The sequence below is a fragment of the Megalops cyprinoides genome, chromosome 17 (assembly GCF_013368585.1).
Source record: "Megalops cyprinoides isolate fMegCyp1 chromosome 17, fMegCyp1.pri, whole genome shotgun sequence".
In the NCBI taxonomy this organism is placed as follows: domain Eukaryota; kingdom Metazoa; phylum Chordata; class Actinopteri; order Elopiformes; family Megalopidae; genus Megalops; species Megalops cyprinoides.
In genome coordinates, this window is record NC_050599.1 from 5,132,858 (window position 1) to 5,150,752 (window position 17,895).

At 46.8% G+C, this 17,895-nt stretch overlaps 2 protein-coding genes across 4 annotated transcripts; both read right to left on the reverse strand.

Moving 5' to 3' along the window:
- Positions 1-551: 551 nt before the first annotated feature.
- On the reverse strand, positions 552-10,397 carry lats1 (large tumor suppressor kinase 1). Of its 3 annotated transcripts, none has more exons than XM_036549584.1 (8): positions 10,244-10,397; positions 8,540-9,054; positions 6,802-6,958; positions 4,947-6,463; positions 3,142-3,724; positions 1,551-1,733; positions 1,260-1,366; positions 552-1,150 (listed from the first exon to the last, which is right to left on the reverse strand). In XM_036549584.1, the coding sequence occupies exons 2-8, from the start codon at positions 8,897-8,899 to the stop codon at positions 626-628; spliced, it is 3,432 nt and encodes a 1,143-aa protein (XP_036405477.1). In that variant the 5' UTR covers positions 8,900-9,054; positions 10,244-10,397; the 3' UTR covers positions 552-625. The 3 variants fall into 3 exon arrangements, with proteins under 3 accessions (XP_036405477.1, XP_036405480.1, XP_036405481.1); XM_036549587.1 differs by lacking the exon at positions 10,244-10,397 and adding an exon at positions 10,104-10,152; XM_036549588.1 differs by lacking the exons at positions 552-1,150; positions 1,260-1,366; positions 1,551-1,733; positions 3,142-3,724 and adding an exon at positions 3,886-4,592.
- Positions 10,398-12,772: 2,375 nt separating this feature from the next.
- nup43 (nucleoporin 43) lies at positions 12,773-17,250 on the reverse strand. The gene is made up of 8 exons (XM_036550471.1): positions 17,069-17,250; positions 16,750-16,872; positions 16,375-16,452; positions 15,718-15,880; positions 15,155-15,290; positions 14,845-14,996; positions 14,563-14,679; positions 12,773-13,203 (listed from the first exon to the last, which is right to left on the reverse strand). The coding sequence occupies exons 1-8, from the start codon at positions 17,186-17,188 to the stop codon at positions 12,974-12,976; spliced, it is 1,119 nt and encodes a 372-aa protein (XP_036406364.1). The 5' UTR covers positions 17,189-17,250; the 3' UTR covers positions 12,773-12,973.
- Positions 17,251-17,895: the final 645 nt, after the last annotated feature.

The window sequence follows — 17,895 nt, forward strand, 5'->3', positions numbered from 1 at the left end:
AACAGATCATCTCAAAAGGCACTGCAACATTTCAAGAATTTTTCCATCCCTGCAAATTCTATCCAGACCAGTAATTCTAATTCCCCTTTGCAGCTTTACACAACATCTATTCAAATATAAATTAAGACACATTTGCAATGAAATTAAGATCCAACTACAAAAACAAGTTCCATAGTGTATGTTGAGTGTTACTATTATCACCAAGTTTACAATATTTAAAATAAATTAAGGCGTAATTGGGGGTTTACTTTTCTGGAAGAGACTTCTTTCCAAACGAAGAACACCCACACAAAATAAACTATTTTTTTTTTCCGTCTGTTCAGACCACACAGTTGAAGCGTACAATGTACATCCCATAATAAATACACCAGCAGTGTGGTCAGAGCCAGACTCTTTCCTGCCTCCTCTTGAACTGACACCGTAATCTCGAACACAGTCACACCTCACTAGGCTCTCCCTGTTGGGACATGGCCAGAGAGAGCACTGACCGTGCACCACTCAAGGCCAAAAAATGGCCTTCTAATCCTACTCCTTTCCTATAATAACCTCACGATACACATCTGCCACGTCATGGATCAGCAGTGACACAGGAGAAAGCTGGTAGCCGGCAGAACACGCGGACAGTCTACACGTACACCAGGTCACGGCCCTGCGGCCCCCGGCCGGCCCCCTCCTGCTCTGGCCCCTCTTCCCTGGGGGGCTCAGCGTCTGGGTCCTCGTAGCCTTCGTACTCGATGGGCTTGGGGCAGCTGTAGGGGTGGCCGTTGTCGTCGAAGAAGCGGCGGAAGGTGAACTCGTAGAAGGCGTGCTCGGGGTGCTTGCCGTTCTTGTACCAGCCGTTGAGCGTGTCGTTGTGGTTGCCCTCGCCGTCGTCGTCGCTGCTCCACAGCTTGTCGGGGTCGACGGGGTCGAAGTTGGAGGTGTCCGTGCAGTGGGCGATCTTGGGGATGTAGGGGGCGGGCCGCTGCTGCTGCCGCAGGTCGCTAGAGAAGTCAACGGTCTTGAAGAAGGGCTGCACCTTGATCTCATCTGCCCCGTTCTTGCCCAGGCGGTCCTCTGGACCCCGGCACAGTTTGACGATCAGGTCGGACGCCTCGGGGCTCAGCTTGGCTTGCGGAGGTATGTGCAGGGTTGTCTGCCAGTTTATCACCTGAGACACACACACCAGGTAACAGTAAGCAAGGCAACAAGAGAGAAACACACACCTGGCCATGAATGAAAGTATTGGGAAGCAGTATTGTAGTACCCATGTTCATTACCTTGAGCTGTGTTTCGAGGGGTGTTGTTGCTAAGAATGGGGGTTGTCCTACTAACATTTCATACAAAATGACACCAACACTCCACCAATCACAGAGCTGGGTGTAACCTAGGGAAAAAAAGAAAAATATATTAAAAAGGTGGTTAGACATTAGTGGAAGTATTCAAGCACTGGTTAGAGATTTTTTTTACTACTTTAACTACTTACGGAAGCCATCTGAAATGACTTTTTAAAGTAAAGCAGCACTCTGTGGACCCAGGTCTCGCCCCAGGCAGTGAAGAGAGAGGCTCACCTGTGCGAAGCAGCACTTCGGGAGCGATGTAGTTGGGTGTGCCGACGAGCGAGTGAGCCAGGCAGCGCTGGTGCTGCCGGGCCGCTCGCCGCTCCAGGGGCTTGAGCCGGTCTCCGCAGCGACAGTTGGCCGGGTCCTCCCACTCCTTGCTGAAGTCCATGCTGTCCTGCCGGATGTGGTCACCTGGGGGGGGGGGGTTGAGGTATGACGGTCACTGCACACACTATGGCTGTCACAAGGATCAACTTTATCAATAAATGTAATATAATGTAATAAATGAATGCCTATACGACCATTTCACGGGGATGATAAACTGATAAGATGAGAGACATTAAAAGGGCGGCAGATAAGACAAAAAGAAAGTGGTTGGAAATGCCAAGCACTAATAAAGCAACCTTTTAAAGACTGATGACTTACAGGACAAATGCTTTGTCCTACTGTGTCCAGGGTTCATTTTTATATATTAGCTGACTTTTCCAGAAAGCTTGACAAACATTTCAAGCCCCAGTTAGTCATTCACATTAAACGGTCATCACAAACTGATTACACTTTTGAGAACAACTATTGATAATGAACTGCTGATGCTCTTTAAACAGACAAAACCATTTATGTTTTAGTGCTATTGCTGCGTATGCCAACAGCACAGCGTCGGTGAGTCGCCTCGCATCAGGAATAACTGATTAAAGGTGAGGGGGCTACTGCCTCAGCATGTTTCTGTGGAGGTTTATTTTGGTTTTCAGTCATTTTTACTGTTTAGAAAATAACTCGTACGCGTGTTTCCCTGTACATCCATCTGGCCAGATGTTTTGTGACAGGGAGAGAAGAGGGGGTGGGAACAAAGAGGCCTTTTCAGCAGTAAAATCAGCAGTACCTAGATTCCTGCGCGCAGTCACTTGACCTTAGGACCGTTAGCTAATCCCTTTGATCGATGGAAGGAGAACAATGTCGTCTTTTATTACAGCCATACCTTCGCTGCTCTCATAGGGGCCGATACACATACACAGCAATCATATGGCATTCCTCGGGCTGGACGCAAGGTCAAACTGATAAAGCAAGACATTCTTCAGCTACGTTCACGTGCCGGATTATGTTCGAGCGTTATGTTCGATTAATTCACTTCATTTCTCTAAACAAAAAAAACGTGTAATTGTAGTAACCAATGATATAATATATGATATGTGAAAAATCAGGTAAATACTACATAAAATATTCTAACAAATATCATTGTAAAAGAAGCACATTAATTCACTATATTAATTCAACACCTCAAGCATCCACTAGTTGAATTTTTCCGTTATTACATGTTATAATGGGGCAGCAGTGTAGCACGGCGGTAAGGAGCAGGGCTCATAACCAAAAGGCTACCAGTTCGATTCCCAGCTGCTGTGCCCTACTTAACCCAGAACTGCCTAAGTAAATATTCAGCTGTATAAATGGATAACATGTAAAAGCTGTAATTTATGGGAGTTGCACTGGATTAGAGTGTCTGCTAAATGACAATAATGTCATTTAATGTGTAATGTAAATCCTACGGGGAACTCATATTCACCGAGGGACCAAATCAGCCAGGCGAACGCGGACGGGCACTCACCGCTCTGGTAGTACTTGGAGTCGTGTGTCCAGCGGAAGCCGGTGCAGAGGCCGAAGTCGGTGAGCTTGATGTGGCCGTCGCGGTCGATGAGGATGTTGTCGGGCTTGATGTCGCGGTGGATGAAGCCCATCTTGTGCACGCTCTCCACGGCGCAGGTGAGCTCGGCGATGTAGAACTGCGCCAGCTCCTCCCGGAAGATGCCCATCCGGATCAGCAGGCTCATCATGTCCCCCCCGGGGATGTAGTCCATGACGAAGTACAGGTTGTCCTTGTCCTGGAAGGAGTAGTAGAGGCGCACCACCCACTCGTTGTCGGCCTCCGCCAGGATGTCCCGCTCGGCCTTAACGTGCGCCACCTGGTTCCTCAGGAGCACGTCCTTCTTGCGCAGCGTCTTCATGGCGTAGAGCGCGTTGGTGTCCACCTTGCGGGCCAGGCACACCTCGCCGAAGGCCCCCACGCCCAGCGTCTTGATCTTGACGAACATGGACTTGTCCATCTTGGCGCGCTTCAGCCGGATGTAGTTGGACTCCTTCTGGCACAGCATCATGCGCATCTGCTCCTGAGCCTCCCCCGAGAGGCCCACCTGCACGCGCACACACACGTGCACACACACACACACACACACACACGTGCACACACACAGAGACACACACACACACACACACACACACGCGCACACATGCACACACACACACACACACACCACGTTAGGCTGAACCTCTCTGCCACTTGAACCCAGGCCCTCTGGCCCCATAGACTGCACCGAGCTCACACAGCACTGCGTCACCAGTGAAATCTGGCCTCCTCTAGGGGGACCTTGAAGCAGAAGCGGTCAGGCGGAAAGCCAGCAGCGGGTGATCATTAAACGGCTTCCATTTCACACGAGAATGTTGTCGGACAACTATGCACCATCTTCCGCCTTGATCTGAGTAGCAAGGAAAGACCATTCACCACAGAACATTCCATACCGAGTTCGCCGGAAAGGTGTTCCATGATTCTGTACTCATGAATATCCAATATATTCACTTCTGAACGACTTGCGGTTGCCAGAATTCTTGGCACATATAAATAGTAATAAGAATCTGATCATTCAGAAACACCTACATATTGCTTTAGGGTTAAACTTGCCAGGCAGAATTCGTGTGAAATCCCACAGGCCTAATATCTCACTGGTGAACAACAGATGCTGGTTTGCTGGTAGGCTGAATTCTATGGTCACTGAAAAAACATGCAATCATAAACACCAGTAGCACCAGGTTAGTGGTGGAAAAACAGCAGAAAAGGAGGAGGGGGGGGTTTGTAACCATGCTGAAAAACAAGAGACGGTTTCATGCAGTTAATTTAAGATGGACTTTCTGTCAACAGTAGCTTACTTGGTCACTGAACTGTGGAGACTATTCAGGTCACAGCGCCTCAGATACCTTTACCTTCTATACCAGCTGTTAGTGAGACTGAAGAGAGGGGAAAAACAGCTCAGGATAGAAGAAGAAAAACAAAGCTACAGCAGAAAGCATTTTTTTTTACAGAACAAGGTGATAGAAAGAACCGAAACAGCTCAAGAAAGATGAGGGACAGATTCTCTGAGAGAACAGCTGAGTGTGTTGTGCTTAAACCAGCCCCACTTCCCAGTTAAGACTTGATTGCTCGTCACATCAAAAACAGTGCCTTGGGAGAGGAGATGACGAGAACATACGTTTACCTTTACTCTTAAAACAACTGACACACAGTTCACGGGGGCTTTCCCTATGCGTGTAAGATCTACCTCCACCACAGGGGGGCGCTGGCGGGACTCGGAGAACGCTCACCCTTTGCATCTCACTCTCCAGCTGCTTCTTGCGCCTCAGCCTCTGCTGGTGGTTCTTGAGGATGTTCTCCACGTGCTGCTCCATGAAGAACTTGAAGGCCTGCGGGGAGTAGATGGGGACGCGGGCCTCCCCCCGCCGCTCCTCGTCCTTCTTGTTCCGGCGCACGGGCACCGGGGAGGTGGTGATCTGCTTCTTCTCCCGGTCGGTCACCGCGGTGCCCTCGGGGCCGTCTGCCCGGTCGCCCGCGCCGCCTCCGCCGCCGCTACCCCCGCCCCCTCCCTCCTCCGCCGCCGCCCCCGCGGACACTGCCTCCTCCTTCCCGCCGCCGGGCTTGCTGCCTGAGTCGTAGGCCGGGCAGGGCGCGGCGGGCTGCTGCAGGAGGTGTTTCGGGTAGGGGGGCGGGGGGCCCTGGTAGCTGGGTACCTCTGGGCCCTGGTAGCTGGGCGCGGGGCCCTCCGGGTAGGGGCCCGGCAGAGGGGCCTGCTGCTGCTGCTGCTGTTGCTGCTGCAGCCACGGCGGGTGCGTGGGAGCCACGGCCGTGTGCAGCTCCGGCTTCTGCACGCGCATGCTCTTGACGGGCTGCAGGATGGGCGCCTGGGTAATGGCGGTGACGGTGGTGGCCGAGGGCTGGGAGCTTGCCGGGTGGCCCTGCCGGCCGCCCAGCTGGTGGCTGTTGAAGGAGTTGGAGCGGACGGGGATGCTGTGGGGCCAGGAGGAGGGCATGTCGTGGCCCCCGCTGCCGCCGGGGGAGGACTGGGTCTGGGGCCAGGACGGGGGCAGGCCCGGGACGCTCAGGTTGTACAGGTCCAGGTTGTGGCTGTTGCGGTTGGGCGCCAGCACGGACTGGGGGAGGTTCCCGCCATTGACGTAGGTGGGGGAGGAGGCGGGTCCCCCTGTCTGCATCTGCAGCGGTGTGGGGCTCTGTCTGCTGCCCTGGTTCAGGGGGTAGGGAGGGGGGGGCTGCCGCCCGCCCCCGCTCAGGGCTACGTTCTGATGTCCCAGGTAGTCGGGCTGCCCCGAGCTGTTCTGGGGCCAGCCAGAGGGGAAGTTGAACTTATTCCCCCCCGAACTCTGCATGATGATAGGCTGCCGGCCGACCGGCACCGGGCTGATGCCTCTCTGGTTCTGGGAGGAGGGGGCGGAGTACCCGTCGGGCCAGGCGCCTTGCGGGACAGGGGAGATGCGGGGCACCAGGTAATCCATGTTTCCCGAGAAGCGCTTGGTGGAGGGGTTAGTGTCCCAGGAGGGCGGGGGCGGGGTGGTGCCCCTGTTCGGGGGAGGGGTGACGCTGCGCACCTGGGGCGGCAGGGGCGGGTTGACCCTCTGGCTGTTTCCAGGGTGACCCTGTGTGAAGGCCGGGGGTGGGCGACCCGCCATGTCCGCCTGGGGGCCGGGACTGTCGGAGTGGTACATTATCCCGTCCACTAGGAGGGGCCCGTGCCTCTGGGGGACCAGGGACTCCTTGGAGCCCTTCCAGCTCTGCTTCCTCAGCACGGGCTGCTGGATGTGAGCTGCACCTGGAGCACAGGTAACACACAACACACACATCATCACTCAGAGGCAGCATGCGCACAAGCACTCAGACCCAACAGGCTGACACGCTGCAGAAATCTGAATTAACACAAAGGTACGTTTATACGCACACATTTCCACGTAGGGGGAAGAAAAGTCAAGACAAACAGCAGAGCTGCCAGACAGAGGAGCTGTTCAGGGTGGCCTCACTAAAAAACGAGGGCAGCCTAACTTCAGAAACAGATGGCCCGGTTCCTCTGGCCCGCACAACAGCAGGTCTCCATGGACACCCTGGGTAAATGACAGTTAGCCAAGCGGCGGGTTCCGGAGGACAGACACCTACTGGGCGTTTTCATGCCGGCGTTGACGGGGCGGGCGGCCGCGGCCACAGCCACCATCTGCTCCCGCCACGGGTCCTGGTAGCTCATCTTACTGATGTACTCGATGGCGGCCTCCACGCTGCGGCTGTTCGTCTGCTTCAGGGCGCGGATCACCATCTCCTGCGCAGACAGCGTTCACCGTTACACAGTCACGACATCACATCACCACACATTCATTTAGCAGACGCTCTTATCCAGAGCGACTTCCAGTACAACAGAACATCAATGTATCCATTCAAGATGAATGAGCAACAGTGTCAGACCAGGCTCACAACAATCCCAGACAAGGACAGGAAAAGCAGGGGGGATCATATTACCTCTGACACATCGCAAACTCACAAGCATTCACTTCAAACACTTCTCTAGTGAACTCTTTAAGGTGTAAACAAATGACAATGAGATGAGTAAAGGCTGAACTACAAGCAAACTCTTTCCATAGACATTACATTACACTGCTGGAATTTGGCAGATGATCTTATCCAGTAAGGTTACAGTATTTACATGTTATCCATTTATACAGCTGGATATTTACTGAGGTAATTGTGGATTAAGTACCTTGCTGAAGGGTACAGAAGCAGGGTCCCAGTAGGGAATCGAACCAGCAACCTTTCGCTTACGAGCCCTGTCCCTTAACCACTATGCTACACTGCCACCCCTCAGTAACATAACTCAATAAAACTGATATACAGCACATGAGAACGTAACATTTCACACAACTGGACAAAATCTGTTCCACAAACAATAAAAGCTCTGCAATGACAGGACGGGTAAATATGCAGTCACGCCCTTAAGATAAAAAGCACAGAGGTGGGTTTCTAAACTTGCACTACCTTAAATTATGATTTGAACGATGACTTCATTTGGGAGTGGGTGCAAATGTAAACTGTTTCATTCGAGTGGATGACAAAACTAAACTGAAATAAAGGAAACGATCTCGTGACTGTAGCCATAAACATCCTCACAATGTGGCTATGACATCCTGAGCACGGTAACAATGCCAAAGCTAACCAGTCCACATACCAGCGCTTACATATTTCAAATCAATCTCACAAAACAAGGTGTTGAGAACGTCTTGCAACACTTGCATACCTGTCACCGTCTCCCAAGCCTGCCTAAAATGGTATCCAATGCAGAACATGGATAAAAACTGTGAACCACCAACCAAACCATGTAGATTTTGGAAATACTAAATGTGCTGGCAATGTCCATGGTGAGCAGTGACTAGCTGTACCCTCTACCTCAGCTCCCACAGGATATTTCTAGCTAGTTGTTTGGAAAAAACATCTATCCAGCAGCATGTACATTTTCACACAAAAAAACCGGTTCTGATGCATAGACATGGGACAGGCCAGCCCTCTGGACCCAGTTAGCTAAATACCTTAGAGTCAGTGCAAATGATTACTGTTTTTGTGAAAAATCAAATTCCAAACCCTGAAAACAACAAAACATCCACAGGCGGCAATGTAGCATAGTGGTCAGGAGCAGTATTCATAACCGAAAGGTTGCCGGCTCAATTCCCCACTGGGGCTGGACCCTTGGGCAAGGCACAGAATTGCCACAGTAAATATCCAGCTGTATAAATAGATAACATGTACAAAGTCTGTCCTATGTAACTCACTCTGGATTAGAGTGTCTGCTAAATACCGAAATGTAATGTAATAATGTAGTGTAACATACGTTCACCGTCGCAACTTTCCCTACCTCCTCAAAGCCAGCGGTCTGCAGCTCCAGCAGCATCTGCTTGTTGACCTCTGCACCCCTGCTGGAGGAGGAGCTGGGCTCGTTAGCGAAGGGCATCAGCGACTTGCGTATCTCCTGCAGGGCTTTGTGGTACGGGTTCTTGGGGTTGCTGGTCCGACCCTGCTGCCTGAGGTCGTCCGCCACCACCTTCCCTGCGCCGGCGACCATGTCCACCTTGGCGGCATCGGAGGGCCGGGAGAGGTTCCGCAGGCTCTCCCGAATCTCCTGCAGCATCTGGTGGCTGCTGCCGCTGTAGTTACTCGCGGGAAAGGTCTTGGGTCGCATCTGTCGGTATCCTTCGGGTTTCTCCCCCCTCTTCATGTAAGAACATTAATGTGGTACAGCCAGGGGTGAAAGGGCTGTAGCTTCGCAAAGCGGCGAGAGCCGTCTCCGGGCGCAGGGTGGAGAATCGAGTCGGTCGAGCGCTTGTGTCGAGCGAGTCTTCAGTTCTGCGTCCACAAATCACACCGGCACATCTAAGGGAAGATAAAGGAAATAAGTTCAAAGGCACTGATAAACTCCATTCCGGATGACAGAACATAACCGTGTGCCCTGCGGTCCAATAAATGCATCACTTAAGAGTGATCACAGACCGCATCTATTCTTGGACGACAAATGTATGCATTTGAATCTAGCTATAATGCTTCCATTAGCCAATAGGTTTGTTCTTAAAGTTACAAATATTCAGTCTTTTTACATACTACCGAATTTATGGCAATTGTAATATAAAAACAAATATTGCAGGAAGGGTATGTTTCAAAACTAAGAGAATGTCTGTAATTAAATTTGCCCGTGTTTGCCAGTATATTCCTCTATAACCGTTGATTGTAAGGAAAATAAGTCGAGTGAGATAGCTTAGTTGATTCATTGACTACGTTAACTGATCGCTAGATACAGCTAGTTAGCCGACGTTAGCTTGCAATCCTTGCTTTTTGAATGTTATTACCCCACCTCTGCACACAACATATTGGCAGATCTGCAAAAAGGTAAACCTACAACAAACGAAGACTACGGCATATAGCTAGCTAGTTCGCTCGCTAACTACTCTGAAGAGGCTGGAAATGCATCGTAAACTAGCCACTGTGTGGTTACCTCGCCAAAAACGTCATTTACACAAACATTCGCTAATTTAAACTACTACATAACAAGCAAACTCTAAAAAAAGAATTTGAAACGGCTGCATCAAAAGAATGCTGCTATTCACTCTTCATTCACTTGTTATCAGAGACGCTTCCCATGGCTATCCACTGTATTACATTGGCTGGCTGGACTGCTAGCTGCTAGCCGACAAAACCAGGCTTCTCCATCTTGTCCAAGGCCTCCGCTGATAATGTTATGCCCGATCCCCAGCTAGCTACGGGCCTAGTTTAGCTACATAGCTAGGTGCGGTCAGAAATTCCTAAATATTTAGTTAGCGATCTGCCACGGCAACTAAGCGGATGTACGAATAAAGTACATATCCAACTACCTAGCTGTGTTAACATTAGTAACGAGCAGTATTTCAACGAAATTAGTTTTCGGTCACTTTGTTTTGTTGTGGAGGTCTCTCGGATTTCCAGGTCCAGATCCTGACATCAGTCCCGACTGAAGTTTCCAACCGATACGAGGGGCCTGCGGTGGCTAGCAACCTAGCTAGTTAGCTAAGGATACTTAAACAAACCTTACCCGCAAGGGATCCTATTTGATTTCCAGCTTCGAGTCACCGAGAGGGGTTGTGAATCTTGTGTATTAATTGTTTCCTATCGTACAACTCAACCGCAAAGAGTTATTTTGCTGTTCACACTCCTCTTTAGCATTCTTTTCCCGTGTGGCTTGGATATTGAAGTCTGTCAGACTGGTTGCCCGGATGTGAGGGATCTTTTCCCCCATTTCCCATCAGCCTCAGCAACATAAAAACAGCATGGTGGTGTCCCAATCCCAGCCTCTGGTCCAATGACGTCACACCATCCCACCAAAAGTCAATGGATTGGGGGCAAATTTGTGTGGCTGTGTGTGAAATATGCGGCGTGCTTTTTATCAGCAGTGCATCATGCCATTTTGAACATGTACTCCAAACGATTAGTTCTAGGAAAAGAGAGAATTAACGTTTTAATTTTTTTTTAAATGTCTGCAAACTGAAAAACAATTAAACATTACCAGATCGACAACTGCCAACATGCTTAAGTTTTTTGGAACTGGAAGTCAGTGATACTGAGCTCAAAGAACAATCAGGCAGATGTAAAATACTGACTAACCAGAGCCAATGTGCCTTGAGAAGGCTGATTACCTCATCTCACTGTCAGACCCTAGAAAATGTTAAGAGATACATGATGCCACATGCAAACCTGTAGGTGTTTTCCACTTCGAGAGCTGCATGCCATGAATTTTCAAGGAGGAGGTGCAGCCCACAATCAGTTATTAACAAAAACAATTGCACACCGTTGATTGGCATGGGACAAGTTGCACCAAGCCTGTACCTTGGGTCAATGGCAATTGTTCCTGTGGAGCAACGAGTCATGTTACACACTCTTTCAGTCTGATGGTGTTTGGGTATGCAAGATGCCTGGAGAACAACTCTTACCAGAGTGTTGTTGCAGCAGCGAAGTTTGGAGGTGGGGATATTTTATGGCATGAAAAAGGCACACTGGTCAAAGTGCATGGATCTTGTTCTGAACAATTCTGTGTGCCCTACATTGTGGCTATTCACTCTTCATTCACTTGTTAGAGTCACTTCCCATGCCTACCCTGGCTGGATTGCTAGCTGCTAGCCGACAAAACCAGGCTTCTCAATCTTGTCCAAGGCCTCTACTGATAATGTTGTGCTTGATCCCTAGCTAGCTAACAGTCACACAATGTTATCCTAGATGCCCTATCTAAATAATTACAAGAAGGGCATGTGTGTGCAATAATGATTTTAAATACACTTCCTTGTGGATGCTTGTGGATATGGAGTATTTTACTTACTTTAACCTTACAACATTATTGCACATGGCTGTGATATAGTTTATATCCAGAAAAGATATCCTTAATTTATATTTTCTATTTTAATTTTGAAATTATCAGCTTCATATGGTTCAGTCATATTTCCAATGCACATCTGTTATACAATTATTGTAGTGAAGACAAATTTTATGAAATAAAGAATAGCAGTAGGCTGTCGTTATTCAGTTCAAGGTCACAGGTTTTAAAATTTGCCACAGAAATGCCACAACACATTCAAACCCCGCCTACCTACACCAAAAATTAACATCATAATACGATATGAGGCATGGTGGTTTTTGAGATATGATTGAAAAATCATATTTTCCTCCCTTCCTCTGTCATTTACTCTCGTTGCTTAAGGACCCTTATTATTACAGAAATGTAGTTCTGACTTAACCACCAGGGGGCAAAAAAGCTTACAATGGTGGCAAGGGCAAGATATTGTGGTGACCAAAGGAATGAGCACAGGGCAAAGGCAGAGGAGTCTATCAGGGAGGGAGCATAGAGTGAATGTGGGTAAAAGTAATGATACATTTTTTACTTACTGCCTGTGCCATTGGGGGATTTATATGAATACTTCATACACTTGTTTTTTTTCCCTCCAAGTATTCAGAGCAAAAACATTTCTATTTCCACTTTGCCAGTTTAAATTAAATTTAATTTAAATTAGTTTCATGCATTTTATACATCTAACATGTTCATATTTAATCAACATAATTTTCACATGAACTTCTGGTCAAAATTCCCTGTAGTCCCTTTTTTATTAGTATATGTTTAAATTTTTCTGGCAGTCTTGCTGAATATACATTGGATTATTGAATAAATCTGTTTTGTATGGCATTAGCTCTGACATACTAAAAGAAGCTGATGTTATATTCTCTCTAGTCCTCAATATCCATAACATCACCAAACTGTCAAGTGAGTACCTACTATGTGTCTGTAGGCTGTATTATCTTCCTCATTATGTTTTTTGAGCAGTTTTTTTTTCTTCTTGAAAGCCAAACTAGGGACAGAAACTAGTCTAGATTAAAACACTAAATATGATTAAGCACAACATATTGATGTTCCATGTTTTATCCCCATCTAATTAGATGATAAATGAAATGAAATAAATGTATGAAATGAATATTCATGTTGAAAAGATAATTCATTTACAAAGACATGAGTTACAGTGCTTATTATTTCCAGTGTACGTTAAACATTTTGTAACATAATGGCATAATGGCACTTCTCTCCTTCAAGAGTGAGGGATGTGAAGGGGAGTTTCTTAGATGAATCCCTTCAGATGAAATCACATCCAATACCTAACAGACAGCTTCATAATTTTTAATCAAACTGCTCTTGAATACAAAAAAGATAATAACACTCAGAGTTACACAGATAGTAAATAAGCCAAAGTGAAAAAGTCCGCATTGCTGAATGATGCTCTTTGCTCTAGACAGGGACCTGTCTGTTGATGTAAATGGCCTCTCCATCAGTTCCACAGACCAGGCACTGCCCTATCACATCCAGACTGTTCACGGACAGGGTCTGGCTGGGCAGCATGTGCGTGGTCTCCAGGTGACCCTTACTGGAGTCTCCGCCCAGCCAGGCACTCATCAGGGATTGGTTCCCGCCAGCCTGTTGGACTGCGCTGCGAGATATCACGCTGGTGTTCCGACCGCCTTTGAAAAGCAAACATCAAAACCACAGTTATACTGATGTAGCAATTCAATAATAAAGTAAACACAATTATTATAAATGTTAATAACGTTCTTTAATGTTTTAATATTAGACTGACTAACTGACATTATGTGAAAATAGAAAACAAATACTGGAAATCAAATGCAATATCTGAATTTATTCATGAAAGACGTGAGGACCAAACCTGCTGAAATAATCTGGAAATCAACAAGCTTAATATGTTGCCAAGTGATGACAAGAAAAAAATGAGCACTGATTGCCACACTGATAAGCAATAGCAATCACTAGCAGCCAGGGCTTTACTGATGAATTGCCTTGTCATGACTTAGCAGTTTTTACAAACCAAAATGCCACTGTCAAGCGTCATCACGAAAAAGGCATTTACTCATTATGAAGTAGCTTTTATTTATAACGCGCTTTATTTGCTCACACATTTGAATAGATCACGAGTTGCTTGTTGGCTTCATGACTTTGAATTTAAAACAAATGCAGTCAGAGTGCAAATGCTAGCCCCTGACTCAGCCTCCAGTGATGAAAGGTCATTGCTTGTGCCCCTTTCCTGTGAGCAATCACAGAATTAGGCTGCCCCCTGATTTGCCCCCTACACCCTTGTTAGTTGACTTCCCTCACTATGAGGACACCACCAGCCATATTAAGCCAAGGCTAAATACTGCAGGAGGTGAATCCAAGTGAGGGGAGAGGGCATGATGTGCCCTCAACTTTTGGGATTCCCAGATTGGGAAAGGAGCTGGTCTCACAGCAAGGGAGTGAAAATAATGACCTAGAGACACATATTTAACAACTATTACAGTTAACCAGCTATTTATCCTGATATATAGCTAGCTTGCTATCTAGATATGAATGATTAACTGGCTATTCATGCCACTGGATAACTTAGCAATAGCAATGATAGCAATAGATGCTGACCAGGTGTTTTCTGCAGGTGTATAATTGCCAGTTATTGATATCTTTGATAAATATTTTCCCTGTATATATTTTGCAGGGGCAAACCACACATACAAATCTATTGATCTGCGATCATTCTCTCTAACAATTCTGTCACAGAATGCTGTTGCAAGGTGCTAATTAAACAAGGTGTGCCATAGGTTTTAAACCTCCTGCCTTCACCCTTCCTCCCACTTCTGCTGACTCACGAGGTCCACTCTGTGATGTCGGCAAAGCGCCAGGGTGAGAGGGCCTTTGGTAAAGGAGGGGAAGAGAAGGAGGGGCCACAACAAGCCAAACCCGAATGCAGCCCGTCCTGGGCTACAGTGATGAATGTTAAATAAAGACTATGAATAACTTGCTGATTTAACCAATTCTCACAACCGACAACTTACCCTGTAAGAAGGATGCCATGGAGGAATTTGTAGAGCTCTCCCAGTGCAACAAGGAGCCATCTTCTGAGCACGTGAACAAGTGGTCTGTGTTTGTCGGATGAAAATGAACTTCCCACACTAGGGAAAAACATGAACAAACATTTGCAACGGCACAAACATCAAACCTTCATGTCTGCAATTCAAACTGTATGATACAAGGCTAAAGGAAAACAGAACAGTGTTGACTACAGTGTACGGGGCAGCAGGTTATTGAGATGACTGGTGTGTACATAAAGCCCTCACTTTCAGCAGAATGGGCCTCCATCAAAGACAAAGGCACGCTGCCCTGTCTCACGTCCCACATGCACAGCATGCCATCCTGCCCCCCGGTGGCCACAATGTGCTGCTGGTTGGGGTGCCTATCCACACAATGCAGAGGGACTCTTTCTCCAGTTCTGTGAGGCAAAAGAAAAGACGTCACGAGTCATACACAAGGACAGGTCACATATGACAGGAGATATCCGCATTGCGCAACAATACCGATTAAAAATGCCGTTGTGCCAAGGCACTTCAAATAAAAATGGCATGTGTGCAAAGAAGGGGGCGAACTCACAGGGACAGGATCTGTGAAGGATCGCCGCCCTGTTGCCTGAAGTCCCACAGTTTCAGCTGGCCAATAGAGTTGACTGTGAGGACCTCTGTTGTTCTCAGGAAGGTCACAGCGTGGATTGTGCTGCTGTCAGCATTATCTAGGTATGAAACACCGGCAGCAGTTAGCCATATTGACACTGAAAAGATGAATGAACCTCATGCATAACTTTAGAACAAAATGGCACATATAGGGTTGAATGGGTTCCAGTAGTAAAGCTAAGCTAAGGTGGAGCTCCTTCCGGTTCACAGCCAACACTGGAAACCCAGGGAAAGCGTTTGGCTAGCTGCAGCAAACACAAAACTTGGACATGCCATCCACTCATGGATACCTGTTACCGTCATTCACTTTCCCCAAAACTATACCGTTGAACACTCATTGCACTATTAAAGAAAGGTTTATGGTATTAACATGCTTGGTTTTTTCCCATGCCATTTCTCCAGCATTAAAAGTGTGTAAGTGCACCCCGATCTGTGGTAGTGACAGCAGGTGCCGTACAGCAGGCATGACCTGTGCATGTCACACACCTATGGTGCGCAGGGGTACTTTGTGGTCCGCTCTGAAGAGGATGACCCTCCCGTCTTCCCCCACTGTCACGATCTCTGGGCTGTTGCACACCAGCCCCGTGCACGGCGCGTTGTCACAAGGGTAGTGGTGAGCTTTGTCCCACACTTGTGCCACAGACAAAGTCTACAGGGACCAAGGCAAAGAAGACTCCATTAACTGAGCAGTAAATACCTGGATCACACTCTCTGCGCAGCGATATTGTCAAATTTAGGAAAATGCTACTGTGAACAGCATGTATGTTTCGTGCACAGTAGTGTACTGTAGTGGTGAGGTTGTGGGTCCGTTTCCCTGGTGGGTTACTGCTGCTGTGTAAGATAAATACCTGTCTTCAGTGAATATCATGCTTTATAGTATTAAACATATGGCTGTTAAGAGCAGTTCATTGAATTTTATTGCAAATATTGCAAAAAAAAAACACTAATAAAAAGGCATCAGGATAAGAATACACGTTTAAGGAGGAAATTGTCGTATATGGTGGTAATAACACACATTGTGCTTAAAATTACAAGCTATTCCATTGGATGAAGATTCTTTCTGTCTACAGTCACATCGATTACGCCCGCTTATATCTTAACATGAAGGTGAAGCAACATAACGTAAAATCAGGAACACCTAACCTGGCTGTTGGGATGGTGCCGGAAGATGGTCACTGCTCCAGTTGATGAGGCTGTGACGATTCTCTCTTGGTCCAGAAACTAAAAGTAAAACACACTGTCATTTGCTCACGCTTCTAACAACGTAAAGAACATTTACACGATTTTAACATACGGTGTATGAGGAAAAGGCAGTACGTCAACCTCTCGAATTGGATTTTTCCCCTTCCATTCAGTAACACAGTAATATTAGCAAGACAGCTAGCTATGGCTACCTTTGCATGTTCAATTCTGTTCAAGAAAATTATCAATTTATGTAAACCGGTTTGAAATTAGCAAATACACCGGCTAAATAAATTCATAAAACGACTGGGTTTGTCAAATGTATACAACACTTACATGCAGATCCAGAACATCTCCGTTATGCTTGTACTCGCAAAACAACTGTGGATCTCCTTCGAACTCGTCTTCCATATGGGAAACTCCATGCTCCCCAATAGACCATAAAGAAACTTTGTTGTCCTGAAACAAAACAACAGTTAACGTTAGCCAGTACTACATATCCTCCTACGCAGTACCTAAGCCAGATTCTAAACCTGTCACTTATCCAAATAGTGTTTGTCTCATTAACTTGTGCTTGCTAGCTAAGCTAGCCTGACTATCCAATGTGAACGAAGGGAAACTAGTTAGCCACCGGTAGCCAGCTAACGTCACCTACCTCGTTGTCCCACGACCCTGTGGCGAACACATCTGGTGGATGTAGGGACCCCGTAGACACCGGTCTCCATCTTGTTTTGCTAACCTTCTGAGAGACAAATTTGGCGTTAATACACTCCATTATTCTTTAGTAATTCGAACGTCACCTCTCCGCCTGTTAATACTGTCAGGTCGGTAAGAAAGTTTAGCTTGCGGATTTCTATTTCCCTGGATCCCGCCAGCCCCACCTCTTCCGTTGAACACCTTAGATGTGATTGGTAAATCCACTACGGTGGCCCTACTTGGCCAAACCTTATGTGAAAAATATGAACATTATTAGAGGTACATATTTGTATGTCTGCGTTGAATGCTTGTCTGGGATTTGAAGGATTTGTTTTATATTTTATATATTTATATTTTTATATATATTATTTATAGGGGAAAAATTATATATATATTCACAGGAACAGGACACTATTTTCCCAAAACATATTTTAACCATCATTTGTACTGTCAGTATTGACAGATGGTGGCGATTTGGAAACCGCCAGGGCTGAATAATCCGTTTGACCAATTAACACTCTTACCCAAAAACCCAAACAGAAATTTTCATTGAATTAATGCATACATACAAAAACATACAATCTAACAAGATTTTAAGAATTTATGAACTGCAGGGTTCATCTAAGCATTCCTAACAGAGAGAGGCTCCAAATTACAATGATAGCCAAGCACCAGCAACAGAACGGTAACGAGAGTAGTACATTACCGCTTACTAGAAAAAAACACATGACACGGAAACATTGAAATGCATATTTATTTCAATTTTATCTCCCACCGATGCTCAAA

Excerpts from the sequence above, each read along its gene's own strand:
- nup43 (XM_036550471.1), bottom strand. The coding sequence starts at position 17,188 with ATGGAGTGTATTAACGCCAAATTTGTCTCTCAGAAGGTTAGCAAAACA. Across the intron at positions 16,453-16,749 it reads GAGATGTTCTGGATCTGCAT|TTTCTGGACCAAGAGAGAAT; the intron begins GTAAGTGTTGTA and ends TTTTACTTTTAG. Across the intron at positions 13,204-14,562 it reads CATGGCATCCTTCTTACAGG|GCGGTCGGAACACCAGCGTG; the intron begins GTAAGTTGTCGG and ends TGCTTTTCAAAG.
- lats1 (XM_036549584.1), bottom strand. The coding sequence starts at position 8,899 with ATGAAGAGGGGGGAGAAACCCGAAGGATACCGACAGATGCGACCCAAG. Across the intron at positions 6,959-8,539 it reads AGACCGCTGGCTTTGAGGAG|GAGATGGTGATCCGCGCCCT; the intron begins GTAGGGAAAGTT and ends CTGTCTGCGCAG. Across the intron at positions 1,367-1,550 it reads CGAAGTGCTGCTTCGCACAG|GTTACACCCAGCTCTGTGAT; the intron begins GTGAGCCTCTCT and ends TTTTTTCCCTAG.